Raw genomic sequence first — 21484 nt, forward strand, 5'->3', positions numbered from 1 at the left:
CTTTTGTTTTCTTCTGACTTCCCTGCAGCGCCACCCTAAGGCCTAAAGGCCACTTTTGTCTAAAGATGAAAAACTTCATTGTTTAGTTTTCTTCCTAGTTAGCTGTGTGTGTATCTATCTATAGTATATATACAGTGCTTAACAAATGTATTAGACCACCTGTCATATCTGTCTCAGAGACCATCCAGCATCATGAAGTGCTTTAATGCGGACTCTTTCATTTTCAGTCAGCTCTCCATGTTTTACCATTTTGAACAGGAATGAGGAATTTCAAACTGAATTCACCCAAATTTGAGCCGGCTCACTGGGCTTCTCTGAGAAGTCAGAAATGAATCAAGCATAACATTCAGCGACTGAAACTATTTTTTCTGTTCATGAATACAAGTAAACTATAATTTGACATATTAATCAAGAAATATTAATGTGCTTTACTATTTTTTCAGTTTTTTGTAAATCGGTAAATTTGAAAATTCATGGATAACAATAATAATTCTATTTTAGCATCAAAAATATCATTTGGGTTAAAGAGCTTCTACATATTGGTGTATTAACCATTGCAGAAAGATAAAAAAATGATTTTGGTAATTACCAATGTTGTTAATTCAGGGCAGCTGTGGCATAAACCTTATTTTGGTTAGGGTTAGGGTGGTCTAATAAAAGTGTTAAGCACTGTATCTATCTATCTATCTATCTATCTATCTATCTATCTATCTATCTATATATATATATATAGGAGAGGGAGCTTACAGCTTGTTCTCCTTGCTCAGTTCTAAAGCCTGCATCTCTGATGGTATGGGGTTGCATTAGTGCCTATGGCGTGGGCAGCTGTAACATCTGGGAAGGAACTATCAATGCTGAGAAGTAGAGAGAGGTTCTAGAGCAACATATGCTCCCGTCCAGACAACGTCTCTTTTGAGGAGGCCATGACTTTTTCAGCGAGGCGGTGCTAAAACCACATTTGTAAGGAACATACGTTTCGGGGTTCTGGTTGTGCTGGTTCATGGGCTCAACCCACATACTCAGCTCTGCTGCTCATCCCACAAATGTATGTTCCTTTAAAATGTGGCTCCAATTAAGGAAAAAAACAGGTTTCACAATGGTTTAAGATGTATAGCCATGAAGGATTGATACTGCAAAGGAAAAATCTATCAAACACAAATTTACTTAATTTTTGTGCTAGTTTCAATGAGTTGAAGTTTTATATTATAATACAAAAGAACCCTTCTGTTTATCAATGTTGTGGCATAGTGGATGTCCAGTAGGTGGCAGCAGAGGCTTTCATGAAAACAGAGGAAGAGCGTCCCACCGCCCCGCCTCCTGCAGTGCATGATGGTCGGTGTATTGACGCTTTCTGCTGCTGCTGTTGTTTTCGTCCCGGCTCCCCCGGTGTCTCTGTGATGGTGAGAGGAAGAAACACCGGCTGCTGTGTTTTAAACGACAGGTGCGGAATCTGCCGAACCCCCGCTGTTAACGACTATCTCGGTTTGTTTCTGTTTCTTCTCTCCTGTCAGAGCTACCAGCTGCCTGTTAGCCTGTTAGCATTAGCCAGTCTACGTGTAACCTCCGCTGACAACAGTAGCTTTAGCATTAGCTTTGCAGCACAGGACGCTAGTTTTCACAGCCTTCACGGTGCTGTCATCGAAAGTAAAACTAAATTAGTGTGTCTTATTTTACCCTCTAATGTCGGCTTCACTGTCAGGTTAGTGGATGTTACACTCACGAGTACAGCGATGACTGTACGGGAGCTAAGCTAATGCTAATGCTAGCCTCTGTCCCAGCTGCATGTCCTGTTTGGAGGAAGGCAGAGTCATGATTTGACAATTCAGGTGAACCACAGATCACCTGTGGAGGTATGACGAGTATTTAGGTGAAAGGAACACACATGGGTTGCATAATTAAAGACAGCACCATTAAATGTGAAGCTAACCAGACTGAAGTTTACTGTAAAAGGCTGTTAACAATATCAGCTACTGTGGTCAAATCTCTGGTGAAACACCTGCCTATGAAACTGTAGAGAACAAGACATACACACACAGGCACAAACATATGCAAAGGTTTTTTTATGTTTCGCATCATTAATAACAGAAAACTTGTTTCAAGATAAACATATACATATTAATAAAACATGAATCATGGCATTCTAGTATTTTATGCAAATTGAGAGGCATTTTTCTCCATGTTCATGCATGATTTTCATAAAAAACATGAAGATCTCATCCTTTGTGGCGACATTAGAGCAGTGGTTCTCAGATGGGAGGTCAGGGCCTCAAAGTTAGTCACAGAGCTTTTTCAGTGGGTTGGAAAAAAAAGTTGCGGCATGATGCACAACATTGGATATTTGCTGATATCTGATGATATCTGATATTTAAGTTGCTTTTGGGTTGCCCCCCGTCAAGGCCTTATTGTTGAAAAACGCCTGCTAAAGTGCTCTCTTTGGAGCCAAAACACACGCTAAAGTGCTCTCATGGTTGGCAAAACACACTAAACTGCCCCCTAGGCTGGTTAAAACATGATAAACTGCCCTCTTGGGTGGTAAAAACGCGTGCTTAAGTGCCCTCCTGGTTGGCAAAACACAACTGTTGCAATGACTTTTGTATTGGGCCCTTTTTTGATCTATATTGAGCCAGAACTATATCTCACAGAAGCAGTTTGGATTATCCGGTGCTAATATGGTGTTTAAATGCACTATTCTGATATTTAAATGTAGTTCAGACCTAAAACTTCAATCCTTAAAGGTGCTCTATGCAAGATTTAGAAAAATATCAATAAAGTATATTTGAACCTCTAGTGCAGACACGGCACATTAAACATTGGTTCATATCAGGCAAATTAAAAAAGACAGTATTTTCGCGACCATTTCTATGAATGAACAACTTCGCTACTTAGTGCACCAAATTTGTCTTTTTATGTGTGTAATGTGTATTGAATGGGACGCGTTTTAGAGCAGAAACAACGAGGCAAACATAGCTCTGATAATGATGCCTCGACCACAGATATCAGATAGCTGACATTATGTGTTTAAGATATTTTACGAACTAAATATCCAAAACTAAACTCAGTAAGTTGAGTCCAGTGCAGGAAGCAAGAAAAAGATGCAGTATTATCTGGAAAAAACTAAAAGAGCAACGTGACATTCTCGTTGTTTGGATAGCATCTTCGTTAGCAAGCTAACGTGATGTAGCGTATGGTTTATACAACATAAAACACTACATTGTATTTCATGGTCCAGAGTGATGCCTTACCTTTTCCACAGAAAGATGGCCATCTCTGGATCGGTATTTATCCTGAGCGTAGCTCCCTCCATTTCTCAAATGCTCCACCGATATTTATCCTCCATTTCCCCCTGCGTTGGTCACATTCTCTTTTAGCTTGACGAGCTTCAGCGGATAAAACTTAGTTTTTTATGTTTTCGCTGAGTTTGTGTGGGTGTTTGGGCTGAGCTAGCCGGTCGTTAACTCGCAGAAGCAGCCTTCTCCATTCAACACGCCGTTGTCAGGTGTAAACAGAGCAACAGGATGCGCGTATTACGTAGTACCCGACGTCACTTCCGCTGAGATTTCACGGAAAATTCGGCCCGAGTTCTTCACAGAGAAACGACTCCACAGGCTTATACAGGCAAACAAGGAAGACATAAAGAGCCTCATGCTTCACATCGAGATAAAGTGTGCACCATTATATACTCACAAGTGGAAAGTTTTAAAGCAAATATCTTACATAGAGCCCCTTTAAAACACACAATTTAAAGTTCAAGGAAGAGATTCATGATATTGGATTTTTGCTGAAACCTGATGCCAGTATTTGCAGAATCATTCGAGCCGATACTGATACCGATGTAAATGATGTTTTTCAGACCTAAAACTTCAGTCCTTTGAGTTCACTTTAAAGGGGACATATTATGCAATAATCACTCTTTCAGGCATTTCTAACAGAAATATGTGCCCTGGCCTGTCCACAATACCCTCAACTATCAGAAAAATCCATTCCCTTCCACCCTCTCTTTCCCTATCTCTCAGAAAATGTGTGCTGAAACAAGCCGTTCTCAGATTTTCCCCTCATGATGTCATGTGGGGAGTTAGCCCCGCCCCCTGGTTCAGTTGGCCTGCCTCTCTTGGAAGAAAGTTCCACCCTCCTCCTGATCTTTCTCTCATTTGCCAGCTGAGATGCTGGATAGCTCAGTGGATTACCCGACTGACTTTGGTCTGGGAGATTGGTGGTTCAAATCCCAGTCAGGTCCTTATCTTTGGATAAGTGTAACATTGTAACATCTGGAATGCCACATCCATTTACTGAGAGGGGTGTGGTCAGTGGCAGAGTCAGATAGCTCATTAATATTTAAAGCCACAGACACATAAACAGCTCATTCTGAAGAGGGATTGAACAGAGGGATTTTGAGACATGCAAAAATCCAATACTGGAGTGTTTTTTTCAGCAACAAACTTCACAGGCATGTTTTGGGGACCTCTGAGAACAATATAAACTTGTTTTAAAGGGTAAAATATGTGACCTTTAAAGTTCGAGGATGAGCAAAAGAAGCAAACTTTAGTCCTGAAAACACACTTTAAAGTGAAAAGAATGAGAGTATGTAAAGATGAATACCTCAGCTGACATAGGTCTGTTGGTACAGCCTAAAACTCCACTAGTTTATTAATGAATATGGCCAAAATTTACAGTCGATATATGCTGATGTACACAGTCAAAATATCGGTAGAAATACTGGCAGACATTTTTACATCTGCCGATACTGATAATTACCTTTTTAAGCAGTTTGAGGATGAAAAAATGAAGAAAACTCCACTAACTTATTTACTGTATTTACTGCAGGTAAAGGCTGATTTTACAGCCAGAATATGGTTGTAAATATCAGCAGAAATTTTCATAAATGCAGCTTTTTTGTACTCCGTTTTCCTGTCTGAATAAGTAAATTTTGGTAGTTCTCTCTAGATCCTCATTATTTTATCTTGGGATAACAACGCTTTTCACATCATGTGTTAATTTCTTGAGATTTCTTGATGACAACCATTCTGATTTGTCAAGCCTACGGGCTAACTTTACTGAAGATGTCTCCTCTAGATCACCACTGAATCTAAACTCCTTGCCTGATTGGTATCTGGTGATGTTCCAGAGTTTTGGATTTAAATCAGCTGTTAAATGTTGTTGTTCCTGTTTCAGAGATGGTTTCATTTTCTCCTTTTACTGTTTTCTTAAGGACACACAAAGGGCCAAATGGTGCCAAACAAAGAGCTGTTTGGGAGGCCAAAGACTGCCAGCCAAAACAAATTATCCAGATCTCTAAAAAGAGCTAGAATCCCCATCACTTCTAGTGAAACTGGATGGACATAAGTAAAGCCACGCATTTAGTTTGTTAGCAGAACACAGCCAGCTGATGATGTTGTCTTTATTTTGTGCTGGTTCAGGTTCATCTTCACAACCAGTCCAGTCCAAAAGGAGGCATCCCAGACCACCTCTGTATGCAGTCTGAGCTAGGTATCAGAATACCTGAATCACTAATAAATCCATCGTCTAAACGGGACCTCAGACATGAAGCAATATTTGCTTCTCATCTCTGACTATTTTTATGTGCCACAGCCAATCCTCGACACCAGCATGTCCCCTAAAACAGAGCACTTTGTCACTCATTTCTATTTTTACCTCTCTGAAGTCTCTGTAGGAGGGTGAAGCCAGATCCAGTGATGGCGGTGAGAGCTGAATTCTGACATGTCTTTAAAGTTTTACACTTGAAGAGATTTTTGTTCTTGAGGATTTGCTGTAGTGTTTTTCATGTGACGACAGACAGAGCAGTGAGAAACGGTGGTTAGGGAGGCTGCAGACGTCTGCTTTAATCCTCTCATCGCGGTGATGGGATTATCAGGATGGTCTTTACACCTCCACAGTCTGAGCCGCGGGACAGACCGGACCGTCTGCCTCACAGCAGGACCACTCTCATTTCACAGGTCTCAGTCTGTGAATATAATTTTACTCTTAAATGTTATGGAAAGAAAAGTTGTATAATAGATCAGAGGAAGTTTCTATTAAAGTAGCAAATCAGTGGGCTCAGTATCACGGGCAAATCCAAGAAGAAACTAAAGCACATAAGTCTCTTGTCAAACCCTGATCAATGACCCTGATTAACGGGATTTATTGGTTTCCAGATAAAAGCTTTATTGTCCTCACATTTGTTTCAGATCTGCTGATTATCTAGAGCAGTGGTTCTCAATGTTGGGGTCCTGAAACACTGAGAGGGGATCTCCAGATGCCTTAAAACAACTTCACATATTTTTCAAATTACATTGTTGTCACTTCACACAAATTTTGCCAAATTTTAACCAGTTTTCGTCATTTTTCCTGCCAACATTAGCACATTTTAGCACACCCAAAACCCATTTTTATCCATTCTAAACCCTTTCCACCACTTTTTCTCTGCCTGTCTACTAAACAGAATCTTGCCACTCTTTGCCTATTGTTGGCTCTGTTGAGATATTATTGCCACTATTAACCCCTTTTACCACTTTTTAAGCCAAATTTCAAAATTTGCTATACCCATTTTGCCAGTTTCTGACTATTTCTGCCTCAGCCAACCCTTTTTTGACAGTTTATATCAACTTTTATCCTATTTCATTAAATTTCCATCTATTTTTTGCCACTTTAAAGCCATTCCAGCCAATTTTTTGTCCCCTTCTACCACTATAAATGCCCTTTATTACCACTTTAACCAACTTTTTCCTTTTTTGGTGATTTTTTTGCCACTTCTTAAAATTTTTTTACACTTCTAACCCATTTCTACCATTTTTAAAATCCAATTCCACCACCTTATACACCTTTTTGGCCATAATTAACAAATTTTAAGAAAAGGGATTTATATTTTTTAGAGGACTCCTTACTACACAAATGAATAAAAAGATATTTGTTTCTTTGATCAGAGTGGTTATTATTCAGGTTAAGTATAAAATATGGATACCACAGAGTAACTTTACAATGGACTATGGTTTTGTTAGCCCCCGTTTTGGCTGGGCCCCAGGAAGCTCTCCCACTTATCACCCCTAATGGACAGCCTTGTCTCCTCATGACTATTCTAGGTACAGTGGGGGTCCCCGGTCTCTCACACCTTTATTTTTGGGGTCGCGGGCTGAAAAAGTTGAGAACCCCTGATCTAGAGCAGCACAGGGAGGCTGATGTTATAAGTGCATGAGATTGATCTGTATTAACGTGGTGGTAAAGCATTTAACCCCCTTCCATTTTGACCAAAAAAAAGTTTCTGCTGTGTAAAAAGAATCTGCACCATTGGCGTTGGATTAACAAATCACATGATTGTGGTTTTGACTTTCATATCACACAAAGAAGAATCAGATGACTGATTCAGAGTCAGTCAGAGTTCATGCTCAGAGTCATTTCAGGTCACAGTTCTGGGTTTAGTTTCTGTGGTTTGGTTTACATCATTGCATCGCTGATGTCAGGAACAGCAAGAAGACACGTGAGGAAATTCAAATTCTCAGACGCTAACAGGGCAGGTTTTTCTCTTTGGAGTTAGAGGAGCTGGAAAAGATGAGTGAGTTGTAATAACTGTTTTTAAGCAAGAAATACAGCACAAAGAACCTCATGGCTGCTGCACAGTAAAAGACTTCGTCTACTTTGAGGTTGCCAAAATAGTTAGCACAGAGACCTTTGGGTAAGAACATGCAGAACCATTTCCTTTGGGATCAATCACATGATTCACATTTTTTCATGCAAAGGTGTTTTTTGTGCAGGTAGTTGGAGAACTCAGCATTTATATGATATGAAAGGGGAAGCTATAAGAAAAAAGGCTGGGAACCACTAAAACATGAGTCATTTTACTGAGCTGGCCTTGAACACATCATTATGTAACAGGAAATGAGCTTGTTAAGTCCACTCATTAATGTCTAGTCTGATGACATCTTATTTTTTAAACTTAATTTTTATTGAGTTATATTATTTGTTGCAAAAAAATACATGGGTAAAGAAAAAGGAAGCACAGACTTGCATAGAATTAAAACAAGTCAGTCATGGCGAAAAAGAAGAGAAAAAAGCGGTTCAGGTCAATGAAATGCCAGACTAGAACCTGAACCTGACCTTGTCTGACGGTTTCTGCGTTAATTTCAACATTTGAGTAATATCTTTGCCGATATTTCAGGGTGATATTTTGGCTTTTAAAATCTACCTATTAGCTGTGAACATTGGCCGTGTGAACGTGTAAGTTAGTGGATTTTTAGTCTGGACCGACAGATCAGCGTCAGTGTGAGTCTTTTTCTTTATCGATCATCGTTCCTTAAACTCCTTAAACAGTTTTTAAGATTTATTTTGGGGCTTTTAGTGCCTTTATTTTGAAAGAGGAGGACAGTGGATAGAGTCGGAAATGGGATGTGTGTGCTGGATTCAGAGCTGGGCTGCCCGCATACATGGGTCGCGCCTTAGACCGCTAGGCCATCTGTTAATTTGTTCATCCTCAAACTTTAAATTGTGTGTAGATATTTTAATCTGAACTACATTTGAATATTTACATTGGTATCAGCTAAAAATAATTTTTAAATATCAGACATCAGCAAAAATCCACTTTTTATGCATCCCTTATAAAATGTTTTAGAGGAGGATCGCAGGCAGTGCAATATTTCCTTTACCTGAAACGTGTAAAAAAAACCCGAAAAAAAAACCAGTTGTATACAGTTTTACAGCAGATGGCCCTCACATTATGAAATTTAAGTGTTTTTTTAAGTTAAAAAAATCCTACTTCTCCTGTTCATTTAAATGATTTTCTTAACCAAAACAAGAATAACTTAAAAGATTGTCATCCCCTTCAGTTTAGCAGTTGATGTCAAATTTTCTATACGAGCCAAAATCCCAGTTAGCTACATACTTTATAAATCTGTGACATCTTTTCAGATCTTTCTTTCCTTTGTTTAATTTATCAACCTTAAAATAATTGCATATTAAATCACAATCACAATAAAGGGGAAAAAAATCATGATTAGATTATTTCTACAAATCCTTCAGCCTTAATTATATCCAGGAAAATATTTGGTATAGTAACATAAGGCAGAACAATTCTGTAAAAATAGCTAAATCTCAATTTATTGACTCACAAATTCAGTATAAATTCTTTAGGGACTCTTATTGACCTGATATCAGTATCTGCAGATTTTAGCTACAAAAGGTTTAGCTGCAAACATCAGATAACTAAATTTCTGCCAATATTTAAATCTGATATTTTGGCTGTGAATATCAGCGTAAATTGACTGTAAAATTTGTCTGTATATACTGATAAATCAGTGGACTTTAAGGCTGAACCAATAGACCTGTGTAAGTTTAGATCTTTTTCTTTATTCATCCTCATTCTTTAAACTTTAAAATGTTTTAAGAAATATGTTTCTTTGTTCATCCTCAAACCTTAAAGTGTGTTCAGAACTGAGTTTTTAGTTAAATAAAACATATTGATGATTTAATGTCTTTCTCAGTTTTAATAAGACATACACAAAATGGGAGTAGGTTTTTTGCAAATTATTCTATAAAACAATTGGCATTTGAATGTTTGAATGATGTGTAGAGTATAACATCTGCCTCAAAAATGTTTTAAACTGGTATTTGAACACATATCAGGTCAAAGAATTTTTTACTGTCTGTGATTTGAAAATTGCAGAAGGACATGTTCTGTGTTAATCTAAATTTTAATTCACTGCCCAGCCCCAGGAGGATGACTGTCCAGTAACAGCCAAAGCCAGCGGTAGGATACCACCAGCAGAAATGGACGATTTAGAGCCGACAGTCAAAGGTTCTGCTGATGTACTTAAAGTTCGGTTTCCCCTTTGTAAGAATGAGGCTCAGTCCATTCTGATTTTGTTGTGGTCCCCTTTAACTGTGAAGGGACTCAGATTTAAAGAACATTTCTCCAGCAGGTATTAGGATCAGATTCAGAATGCATCTGCTCTCTACCGCTGTGTCACACCCCTTCAACTGCACATCTTCTTCCTGTTGGTAAAACTGTTGATGTATTTTCAAATGTTACAGAACTCTCCTCATTGCTGGTATCATTAATCGATAATTTAATCATGAGTTATGATTGTTAGTCGGTGTAAAAGTGTTTAGAAGTGAGAGATATTTTGCTGTAAAACGCTGCAAATTGTTTCAGCAGTTTTTTCTTTAACTTAACTGTGCAGGTGGTGAAGATATGACGGAGCGGTTAAACCGTGTCGGTGCTTTCTATCTGAATGTGCTGAACGCTTAAACGTGCAAAAAGTAGTTTCAGTCCTGCTTCATTCTGCTGCACCTGCATAAAGACCGTCTAGGTGTGACTTCCTGTTTGAGTTCTGACAGAATCAGACATTGAGAAATGTTTTTCTAGTGTAGTGAATTATGATTCAGAGTGACATGATAGATTTAAGAATGTGTAACAGTTTTATTTCTCACCAAAATGAAGTTTGACGTTTCAAACAACCCCCTAATATTCCAGAGAGACTTCAATGACTATTTAAACTCACACTTATTCCTTATTTCCCCTCTTGTTTGTCTCCAGCTAGCCTCCTAGGAGGCCAGTCCCGATGCCATGGCCTCCAGCCACAGCTCCTCCGCAGTGCCTCGTCCTGGCGGCGGAGGCCGAGATGGGATCTACCACAAGGAGCGGGATCCCTCCCCACCACGGTTCAGATCCATTCGCTCCCTGCCTGACGTCTGCCCCAAGGAGCCTACAGGTCAGAATACGGATCAAGTTCAAACAAGTACATTTAAGGAATCTGATGAGATATTTTAGTGGGAAAAATTGACTTAATGGTAAAAATGAAAAGTAGTTTTGTAGCAGTAGCAGTTTGGACCTGCAGAACAAACCGACATGTCCTTCAAAATAAAAGCACATCATCGACATTTTTCTAGCTGCTATGAGGTTCTCTGACTATAATCTCATGGTCCTGCAGGTGAGGGGCGGGGCCTGTGTGATGGCCCATCTGTGGTCGCAGAGCACGACAGGTGGACAGTGTACAGCTCAAAGGTCAACCTCCCCGCCGCGCTGAACGACCCGCGGCTCGCCAAACGGGAGTCGGACTTCTTCACCAAAACATGGGGTCTGGACTTCGCAGAGACGGAGGTGATGCCTTCCTTCTACCTCCCCAACATCACCAGGGAACACTTCGGACCCTACCTGCAGGAGACGGCTCAGGTAACCCCCACGTTGAACTATTCAGAGTCTTTAAAGGATTTATTCAGCATCACGGCAGCTCAGACCTACGCGGACTCTCTGGTGCTGATGGGAGCAGCTCTGAAGTGGTCAAACGTGTTTGATTCTTGTATCGTCTTTGTTCCACTCTGCCTGTGTCAGGTGTGTCAGGAATCCTGTTCTAGCAGTTACACCGCTACGTCTTCTTTTATCCGGCACAACCTGGTGATTAGGAGTTCTGGCTTTGTTTGACTGTTATTTGGAGTAGTGGCTTTGAACAGTGCTTTGTAGATTAGACTTGGATTGAGGCTCATTGAGGCTTCCTTTACAGATAAAACAGATCAGTATGATAGATGCCGTATACTTTTGGGAACAGAAGAGAACTTCTCAGTACTTGTGATGAAGGAAGGGGTTGGTGTTAAACAACTTTCAGTCAAGACTTCCTTGTCCATGTGGCGTTTGTGTCTGTAATGCAAATGTACACTTTGACCTTTGCGTCCATACAGTGAACTCTCTGCTGTGGCTCTCTGACTGTGGCTTGGTATCCCTGCATGCTATGTGCAGAGAAACTGCTGCTAAGAATGAATGGGGAAGAATTAGCCACGAGCTAAGAGGCTAGTGGTGCATCTTTAGCAGCCTTTCCCCCTCATGTTATCATGAAGATGGTTTTAAAGGACACCATGATATACTTCTTCACAAAGAGCGCTGGTTAGGTTGGGTATTGGCTCTTATTTGAGAGATGACTTCCTGTTTTTTTTCCATTTTTGCAGTTTAACCCTTTACCTACTGAGTCTAAAAATGGTGATTTTGGACACATTTTGTTATAATGGCTGTAAAATAGTCAGGAAAAGCCCTAAGTCTGAGAGCTTTGGTCTCTTTTCCCAGGAGTATTTGAACTTGACTTTTCAACATCTGGTTAATGATTATTGCATGTTGTATGGAATTGTCAGCAGTTTAAAAGAAGAAAAACACAAAAACAGATTTGTTTTTCATGGCTTTTATGAGGAGAAATTTAGTTATTGTCATGAAGTTTTGATTTGACATTTGAAATGTGAACCTATACATGTTTAGAACAATCACCAGTCATATTTTGAGTCTAGGACTCTGTGTGTACAAACAAAGTGATAAAGATAACTATATACATAGGTGACAATTAGAGCAAATAAAGGTGGAAAAATGCATTCTCAACATTCTCAGTAACATATTGTTATTGCACATGACACGCACAAATACCACTATCTAACACTATTTTTAGAAAACAAAACACCACTCTTGCCCGCTCTCCTTTTACTCTTTTCCCTCACTCTCCTTTCTCACTCGTCTTCTACCAAAGCTGCCGTTTTCGCAGTGCTGTTCGACATTACCGTAATGTATATACCACACATCATATATTACCGGAAAGCACAGATTCTCAGCTCTCTGTCAGCGTTGGATTTTTTAGATTGAGCAAACTTTCGAGGAGTTACAGTGTTGAGAATCCGTGTAGTGGTCTTGCGATACTTGTGGTGTTTGCTATGAATGCCCATGTCATATGGTTGTGAGTCCTGTAATGAACCATATATGTGCGTATGCCCACAATTCTCAGCTTTCCAACACGGTTGGAATTTTTCTGATCGGACAAACTTTGACAGAGTTACGGTAATAATACTCCGGACATATAAAACAAAGCGCTGGTGCCGGCTCAGTAGGTAAAGGGTTAAAGACATAAAAAAGGAAAAGTTGTACCACATAAAGAGCTAGTTGGGAGCCGACAGACCAGATGGTATTACTCTGCACAGCCAAATAACCTGGATCTCTTAAAAAAGCCAAAATTTCCATCACTCTTGAGCAATTGCAATTTTGATGGTCAGTGGAATACGGCAGAACATGTTGACGGGGTGATGCAGTTTAAAACTGTAAATGCACAGTTGTGGGAGAAAGCCAGCTCACACTGTGTGATTATAATTGTATACAATACAAAGGTTATTGGGAGGTCAGCAGGTCACAGAGCTACAACAGTGACATTAATGTGGGAAAACTTAACTTTACAGGTAAAAAGACAGAAAACCCCAAAAAAGCAAAATGATCTGCTGATGACATACTATTTGTGTGTGACCTCTCAGTTCTCCATGAACTAAGAATTCATGAGAGATCTAGAGATGCATCCAGTGTCGCTGGCCTTCACATATCTAAAAATGGTGACAAAAGCACTTGCCGTTTCTCTCCCACATGACATAAACAGTATCACCAGTAGGGCTGGGCAGTTAATCAAATGTAGATTAAATCGCAATATGACCTACTGCAGAGGGTGCATTATTTCTCTGACCCGAAATGTGTTTTGAAATACCAGTTTAATCATTTTTTAAGCAGAGGTGTTTTGCTCTTCGCATTATGCAAACATTCAAGTGCCAATATTTTCAAGAATAATGGACTAAAGTTCCTTCTTTCCTTGTTTTTTGTACATTTTTGTCTTCTACAAAATAAGAAATCCACAAAAACATTAGTCCCTTCATTACAATTCATATCAAGTTTAAATTATAGGACAAAATAATTGCAATAAGACATTTTTAATAGATTGATTTAAATATTGGGTGGATTTTTGCTTCGAAATTTAAGGATATTTCTGCGGAAATTTATTTTTAAATTTTTAGGAATTTGATTAGAATTTTTTTTTTGGGGGTGGTGCTTTTAAAATTTAAAATCTTGAAATTTGATAAAATTCTTTGTCAATTTGGGGAATTTGATTGGAATTTCTTTCAGAATTTGTTTAGAAAATTTTAGGTATTTTAATGGAAATTTTTAACATTTATTTGTAAATTTTGGGAAATTTGATTCAAATTTCTGGGGGAATTAGCTTTGAAACTTTTAGGTAATTTCATTAAAATTTGAGAAATTCCTTTGTAATTTTTTAAGAAGTTGCTTTGATTTTTTTATTAGTATTTTTTTATGAAAATGTGTTTAATGTATTTGTAATTTTTGGGGAATTGGACTAGATTTTTTGGGGTGGTAGGGCAGGTTTTTAAAATTTTAGTTATTGTCTTAGAATTTTTGAACATTTATTTGTAGATTTTGGGAGATTGGATATACATTTCTGGGGGAAATAACTTTGTGTATTATAATATAGAATGGTTTATAAGATGAGGAACCTGAAGAATAATCACGTTAAATTGCAAACGCAATGTTGGGTGAAAAAATAGCAATTAGATTATTTTCCCAAATCGTTCAGCCCTAATAACCAGCAAACACAGCCGCAGCAAAATGATAACAAAAATTCTGGTGAACCTCAGGAAGGTTTTTACCTGCTCCCTTATTATAAGGAAGACACATCAGAGGCATTCCTGCAGCTTTCATGGGGATTTCAGAAGCTGTTTGTTAGTTTACAACTGACTATGATGTGTTTTTTATTGCTTGAGCTTTTCTTTCACTCCTTAAAGCTGACAAAGTAATTTGGCTTCCCTTTAAGGCTGCAGGTCTTATAACCTAAACAAACCTCTCTCTCTCTCGCTCTCTCTCTCTCTCTCTCTCTCTTCCTGTCCACGTTCTTAGAAATGATGCTGATTTCTTCTTTGTTGGTTTTGCAGCGTTGTGTTTATTTCCTCCTTCAGGTTTCAGAATGATGACTCAGAGGCAGAAAAGCTTAAACCAGCCTCTCTCATGTTCCTTATTTCTGCTCTGAGCAGCTTTATTGTTCTCATGTGACTGCAGCAGGAACTTTGGCCTTTTGAAGCTCTCTGTTTTTGTCATTTAGTGCCCCCCTCCGTTCACATTATTACCCTCCATTGTGTTGCTGTAGATGTTTGAAACTCCTGTATGATTTTGTGTTTTATTTTTGTTCTTAGAGAGAGAGAATTCACGAACGCTGCAAGACGATCTGTCCCAACAAAGAGGACGTGGACGCCGTCTCCAGTATCACCACCAACCACGGTATGAATTATTAACCAGCTGCAGCAGGGCGCTTGCTGACGGCCTCTCCTCTGGGCCATAAAGAACAGAGAGCATGCACATCATTTTTAAGTATCCTTCCAGCTCATGCTCTGTCCCTCTGGGTGAATTATGTTGAATAACATGAGACTGATTCAGACATTTCCTGTCTTCTAGAAAAATCCAGAGCAGAGCTTGAACAAGTCCCAAAGGTAACACTCAAGCTCTTCTTTATTTCATAATTCCTCCTAAGGTTTAGATATTTCTAGTGTGGTGTTTAGTCTCTTTACTCTCTTATCTCTGCTGTCTTTGTGATTTAAATTCTCAGATCTTCATGAAGCCTGATTTCGCTCTGGAGGATCCAGCTACCTTTAACACCGTGCTGCCGTGGTCGCACTTTAACAGCGCGGGGGGGAAGAGCAGCAGAGATGTGGCGTCGTCCAAACTGCTGCAGGAGAAGGTGAATCGCATACAGCAGACATCAGGATCCCCAGATCTCCAAATGATCTTACTCTTTAATTAAACCTTCATTTTCTGTCTTATAAATCCATCACAGGTTTCAACACCAGATACCAGTTATTTATGTGACATTAATGAAACATTACTGCTGAGAAATCTTGTTGCAAAGTTCTCTATGACAGCAGGATTAACCCTAATATTTGATAAAATTTCCAGTTTACAACGTCCACATTCAGTCTGTTTCATGAAGCTTGTCTAAATCACTAAATTGATGAGGACAGAATTATCAGCCCCCCCTTGGAAATGAGGAGTTTTTAACTCAGCTTTTCCAAACATCCTGGTTTTATTTTGGATGCTAACATTATTTTACTTTGCACACAGAAACTAAACTATTTCACAGAAACTACCCGGGTCTGAATGATGACCCCCCGAACAGTCAGCTTCTTGCTGGATAACAGCCTACAGTCGTTTGTGGTAGTTTTAGTCTCTTGACTCGTCTCCTGAAGAATCCCAGCACATTCTTCTTCAGCCAATTTCTCAAACTCCTCCAGATTTGATGGTTTTCTGGCACGGACCTTGGTCTTCAGTTCACCCCAGAGATTTTCAACAGGATGGGATGGGTCAAACCAGTCTCTAAGGTTCTCTTTGGTCTTCTAGAGGTAGTTCTCCACCAGGAGACACGTATGTTTTAGGTCGCTGGCGTTTTTGAAGACCAAGAGACGACCCAGACCCAGTTCAGCTGCTGACTGCTTGAGGTTTTAATTCTTCTCATATCCTTTTTTCTTCATGATTCCTCCCAACTTTACCAGACTCACAGTTCCAGATGCACTGAAGCATCTCCACAGCATAAACCTCCCACCACCATGTTCCACTGTGGGGATGGGGATCTTTGGGCTCTACTCCTCTCCCTTCTTTCTCTAAACATCACCAATGTCTCTATGACCAAAGAGCTCTAGTTTGGTCTCGTCTGACCAAAGGACATGCTTCCAGTATTAATAATCTTTCTCCAGGTTGTCCTCAGCAGACTTCAGTCTTGCTTGAAGGTGTCTCGTCTGTAGAATTGGGCTTTTTCTTGGTCCATCCTTGTGCAGGGCACTAGTCACAGTCTTCTTTGACTTGGCTAAGTCCTTCTCTAGAGTCTTGACAGTTGTTCTGGGGTCTTTAGACACATCTCTCACTAGTTTTCTTTCCAGAATCTTTGAAATCTTTCTCTTCCTACCTCCGCCAGGCTTGCTCTGTGTGGCTCTCTTTGAATTTCTTGGTGATCCCTCTCACTCCAGTTCTTGACTCTTGGAAAGGCTGTGAGAACTTTGTAGAACCTTCTCCTGCTTTATGAGCATCAACAATTCTTTTTCTCCAGTCTAACCTGATTTCTTTGGTTTTTGTTGTGATGCTTTCTCCAGTGACAGATCAAACCCTTATTGAAGTTTTTAGATTGTGTTTAACCCTTAGAGCTCACAGCTATTTTTTCTACCATTTTGTCTCGTCTGGACTTTTTGTCTGAAAAAGCTTGTAAAACATCAACGCTAGAGTGCAGAGTCAAGCTCTATACATCCTTCTGTTCAGGACATCCCAGGCTTTAAGAATATATCTACTACAGTAATGCCACTTGATTTCTAAAAAAGTTATAGGACTCTAAAGACAAAAAAAAAAAAAGAATCAGAATTTGGAACTCAGAGATTTTTATTTATAACACGCAGAAAATATTAGTGACTAAGCATTTTCTTTGCACAGACTTGTTCTCCCACCTCTTGGGGACAAAACAGTGAAAAAATAAACATTCTGTGACTAACGGTTTTAAAAATATCTACATATATATATATATATATATATATATATATATATATATATACAACGAAAAATTCTATGTGCTTTTTTGCAGTTAGATTCATTTGTGCCGCTCCTCAAAGCAGTAGAGATGCAACTGGTTGACTGCCCCTCCCATAATGCATTGCAGTAAACAATATGGCGATGCCCAGGGCAGAAAGCTGAAGTAAATGATTGAAAATGGATAAAAATTGGATAACAAGATGCTTATTATCAGATTTAACAATGTGGATTCAATCTTTAAAGACCCCAAAAGTAAAAAGTTCCGGTCTTGCTAGAACGGCGTCCTTTAGGGCTACAGAGGCATCGAGGGTAGCTAACAAACAACATAAAGATCAACTGTCAAAGGAAAGAAAGAGTAGGTGTCTGTGACTTATGGTTCAAAAGTTACCAACGTTTTTATAAACTGTGTCACTTCTTGTTATATATGACAACACTGTCTTCAGAGACCCCAGAAAGTCAGCCAAGTTCTAGTCTCACTAGAAATGTTCTGTCAGAGCTATGAATGCATGGAGGACATGACCAGAAAGGCACAACAGAGAGCTTTTATAGGAAAAAGAAGTAAGTGCCTACGACTTACGGTTCAAACGTTACCAAGTGATTTATAAAGGGATGTGCCTTTGGCATGGATCTATACTGCGTGAGCTCTAAGGGTTAAATGTGAAGATAACAGTTTATCTGGATCTTACAGCTTTGAGAATTACAAAGTTAAAGAGCATCACTGAACAACACTGGTGTGTGTCATGGCTCAGCAAAATGGTCAGCTCTAAAGGGGGATCATTATTTAGACCCTGGTAGTTTTTGTGAAATAGTTTTGTTTCTGTGTACAAAGTAAAATAATGTTAACATCCAAAATAAAACTAGGATGTTTGGAAAAGCTGAGTTAAAAATTCCTTACTCTATGGGAAAAATGAAATTTTCATAGAGGGCTATTAAGCCACATGTTCTGGACGGGTGATTTGAATAGTTGTGTGTTTTTTTCATGTACATCACAGGTTGAGATTTCAAACGCTGGCTCAGAGGAGGTGGGAAACTCACACAAACAAACTCAAACACGTAGAGCTGCCTGGAAATCCTTCAGTGTTTGTGTTAAGGTGCTCAGAGAGTCAGATGAGAGAGGTTTGGATCTTAAGAGGGGTTAGAAATCGTTTATTCAAAATGTTAACGAGGCTTCGGCTCTCCTAGTGTAAAAATGAGCCCAAGAACCTCGTTTATAACTCCGTCTGATTTCTGTGCAGTTTAAAAACTCTGAAGGATTATCTGATGATTTGCGCTGGGTGGTGGGCTTTATTTAATATTTCCCATATACTAACATTTATCCTGAGTGGAGACAAATCTATTTCTACCTACACATTAGTTTTGATTCAGCAGATCTTAATTTACATTTACTTGTAAATCTGAATGTTTGAAAGAAGATTATTGGGATTATTGGGTGTGAAAGCATCAATTGATCCCTCTGATAGCATAAATATTTGATACTTTGATACATTTTTTGTTACAAAATGTTCAAATTGATAAATTTCCTGCAATTCTAATGATCAGTAGTGTGTAAAAGTACAGCAGACAGGTATGTATGAGAGGAATTCATTCATCAAAAAATTGCAGGTAATGTTCTACACACTTCTGCAATTCAGACACTGTCGGTGCTTGTCTGCAATTTCTGCTTTCTTAAACACTAAATTTCTCAGTCCTAGGAGTCAAGAACTTCTGTTTGGTATTAAACAAGTATCCATGTTGTCTGATTTTTACCAGTATCTTTTTAAAGTTAAGGATTCTGGTATTATTACACCCCTAATCTCTCTGTGTCTCCCCTCAGCTGAGTCACTACCTGGACGTGGTGGAGGTGAGCATTGCCCGTCAGATCTCTCTGCGTTCCGAGGCCTTCTTCCACGCCATGTCCTCTCAGCATGAGCTGCAGGACCGGCTGCAGGAGACGCAGCGGGCCGTGGCCGTCCTGCGGGGCCGCACGGCCGACATAGACCGAGTCATGTGCCAAGGGCCTTTGAAGGGGCTCCGCACGGCGCTGACGAGAAACAACTGCGTGAAGCTGCACAACAAGTTGAAGCTGATGGCGGCGGTGCATCAGACGCAGCCCACCGTGCAGCTGCTGCTCTCCACCTCCGAGTTCGTCGGAGCGCTGGAGCTCATCTCCACCACCAAGGAGGTGCTGCAGCAGGAGCTGCAGGGCATCCACAGCTTCAGGTGAGGGATTATGGTCCTACTCTGACTTTAGAGCAAACATGAATGCTTTGCTGTGATTGTACAGCTGAACAATGGAGCGTTTTTCCGTTCTGACTATGATGTCTGCATGCATCATAGTCACGCTGCTGGACATGCAGTGTAAGTCACATGTGACTAAGTTCTGTTTCAGACTGCATTTCTTGGCTACAGCTTGATTTTCATGTTTGCATGTTAACAAGTCAGAGCTTTTGGTCATCCTGCGTGAGCACCATGTCTCACATGAGGAGAATCTTAAGAATAAAGGGCTTGCCTATTTTTTCTGCTTGTCGTGCATGGTTCATGGTTAAGATAGACAGGAAATGATAAATGATATAGAGTCTGAATCACCTTGTTGTTGCAATGTTATGTTTCCTGAAGACCCCGGTGAAGGCCATGAGCTTAAATGCATTTGTCTAATAAAGTTGTTCTCTAAACTTCTGCTATTAGTGAAGCTTTTTTTTTCTCTAGATTGAGCTCGTGTTCTATACTAATATGACTGTTGAGGTACCCAGAAATCTGTTTAGAATGAGATTAGATGTCTAGCTTTCTGTCTTGCAGACATCTGGGCTCTCAGCTGTGTGAGCTGGAGAAGCTGATCGATAAAATGATGGTGGAGGACTTCAGCATGTACGCTCGCAGCGACCTCAACCGCTGCCTGAGGGATGAGCCGCAGGTTCTCGAGAAGGTCTGAGCTTGCTCTTTAATTCGTCCCACGTTTTTCTATTGTGTTAAACTCTTCACACAGGTTTCAACACCAACTCCAGACAAGAGTAATTAATGGCAAGATTCATTAAATGCTCTGACTTTAAAAAACTGGTAAAAATTCCTTTTAAACCAACCATAACATTTGCTGAATCTCCCATTTGTACTCCGTTTACATGCAGATTGCTTCATTTAACCTGGTCTGAATAACTTTTCTCTCACTATTGATACAGATCTGTGGTTGTTTTAGGACAAAGAAGCTGCCATTGTTCCTCTTTGCTCACTTGGTGATTTGAATAGTTGTGTATTTATTTATTTTTATTATTTATTTATTTATAAAATGCTATGTACATCACAGGTTGACAAACCAAATGCTGGCTCAGAAAAGGTGGGACACTCGCTCAAACACATTAAATCATCCATGAAATCCCTCCTGCTGCTGAAATCCAGTTTGATTATTGCTCAGTAATCGATTAGTACTGCCTGGGAATCATTCAGTGTTTGATTTAAAGTGCTCAGAGTGCCAGATGAGAGAGGTTCACCTCTCTAGGATTGTTAGATAGGGGGTTCATTTAAACGTGACTCCATCTGATCTGAGTAGTTTTTAAAAACACTGAATACTTCTCAAACGTGTGTTTTAATCCTGAAGGATCAGTCTGCATCAGGTGGTGGGCTTTATTTGATATTTCCCTCATACTAACATTTATCCCACTAGAGCCAAATCTATTGATACTGACACTGGAGTTTTGATCGTGTGGTTCTGAATTTTCCTTTTAGAAATGACTGATTGGGGCTTCTGTGACAAACTAGACCTGACTGGGTTTACTGGGCAGAAAGAGGCTGTTAGACTGAATTAATCAAGGATAATCTGAGGGGGTTTTAGATCCAGTAGACCATAAAGGCACCTTTTTGTAGAATTCAATCAATCTTAAACAGAATCGTGCTCCTTTAGATTTAAAATTCTTCTGCTGCTTTTGAATTTTGAATTTTGAGTTACAAATAAAATCTGGGATTTTGATGTTGAAGTGTTGAATTGAATATTTAATGTTTGTGTCTCAGGAGCGTCTGGAGTCTCTGGTGTTTGGGCTGCTGCGTCAGAGGAAGTTGGACTTTCTGGAGATTTACAGCGATGAGATGATTCTGGCTGCAAAGGCCATCGTCACTCAGGTGAAAAATACTCAATAAACTTTAAAATAATCATTTTTATTTGTGCACAACTCGCTA

General features: G+C 39.5%; 1 protein-coding gene across 5 annotated transcripts in view; it reads left to right on the forward strand.

The window, feature by feature from the left end:
• The first annotated feature begins 1322 nt into the window (after nt 1-1322).
• The window catches only part of vps54 (VPS54 subunit of GARP complex), a 30522-nt gene continuing 10360 nt past the window's right edge, over nt 1323-21484 (forward strand). The window contains exons 1-11 of one of the 5 annotated variants that reach the window (XM_041785346.1): nt 1323-1441; nt 10520-10694; nt 10914-11155; nt 14971-15055; nt 15230-15264; nt 15381-15512; nt 18334-18363; nt 19155-19540; nt 20117-20243; nt 20619-20648; nt 21320-21427. In XM_041785346.1, coding sequence (XP_041641280.1) covers nt 10550-10694; nt 10914-11155; nt 14971-15055; nt 15230-15264; nt 15381-15512; nt 18334-18363; nt 19155-19540; nt 20117-20243; nt 20619-20648; nt 21320-21427 — 1320 coding nt within the window. In that variant the 5' untranslated portion in view covers nt 1323-1441; nt 10520-10549. Of the gene's footprint in view, nt 1483-10519; nt 10695-10913; nt 11156-14970; nt 15056-15229; nt 15265-15380; nt 15513-18333; nt 18364-19154; nt 19541-20116; nt 20244-20618; nt 20649-21319; nt 21428-21484 lie in introns of all 5 variants that reach the window. The other 4 variants (XM_041785345.1, XM_041785348.1, XM_041785347.1 and 1 more) reach the window with 4 other exon arrangements.

The sequence above is a fragment of the Cheilinus undulatus genome, linkage group 4 (genome assembly GCF_018320785.1).
Source record: "Cheilinus undulatus linkage group 4, ASM1832078v1, whole genome shotgun sequence".
NCBI classification, from domain to species: Eukaryota; Metazoa; Chordata; class Actinopteri; order Labriformes; family Labridae; genus Cheilinus; species Cheilinus undulatus.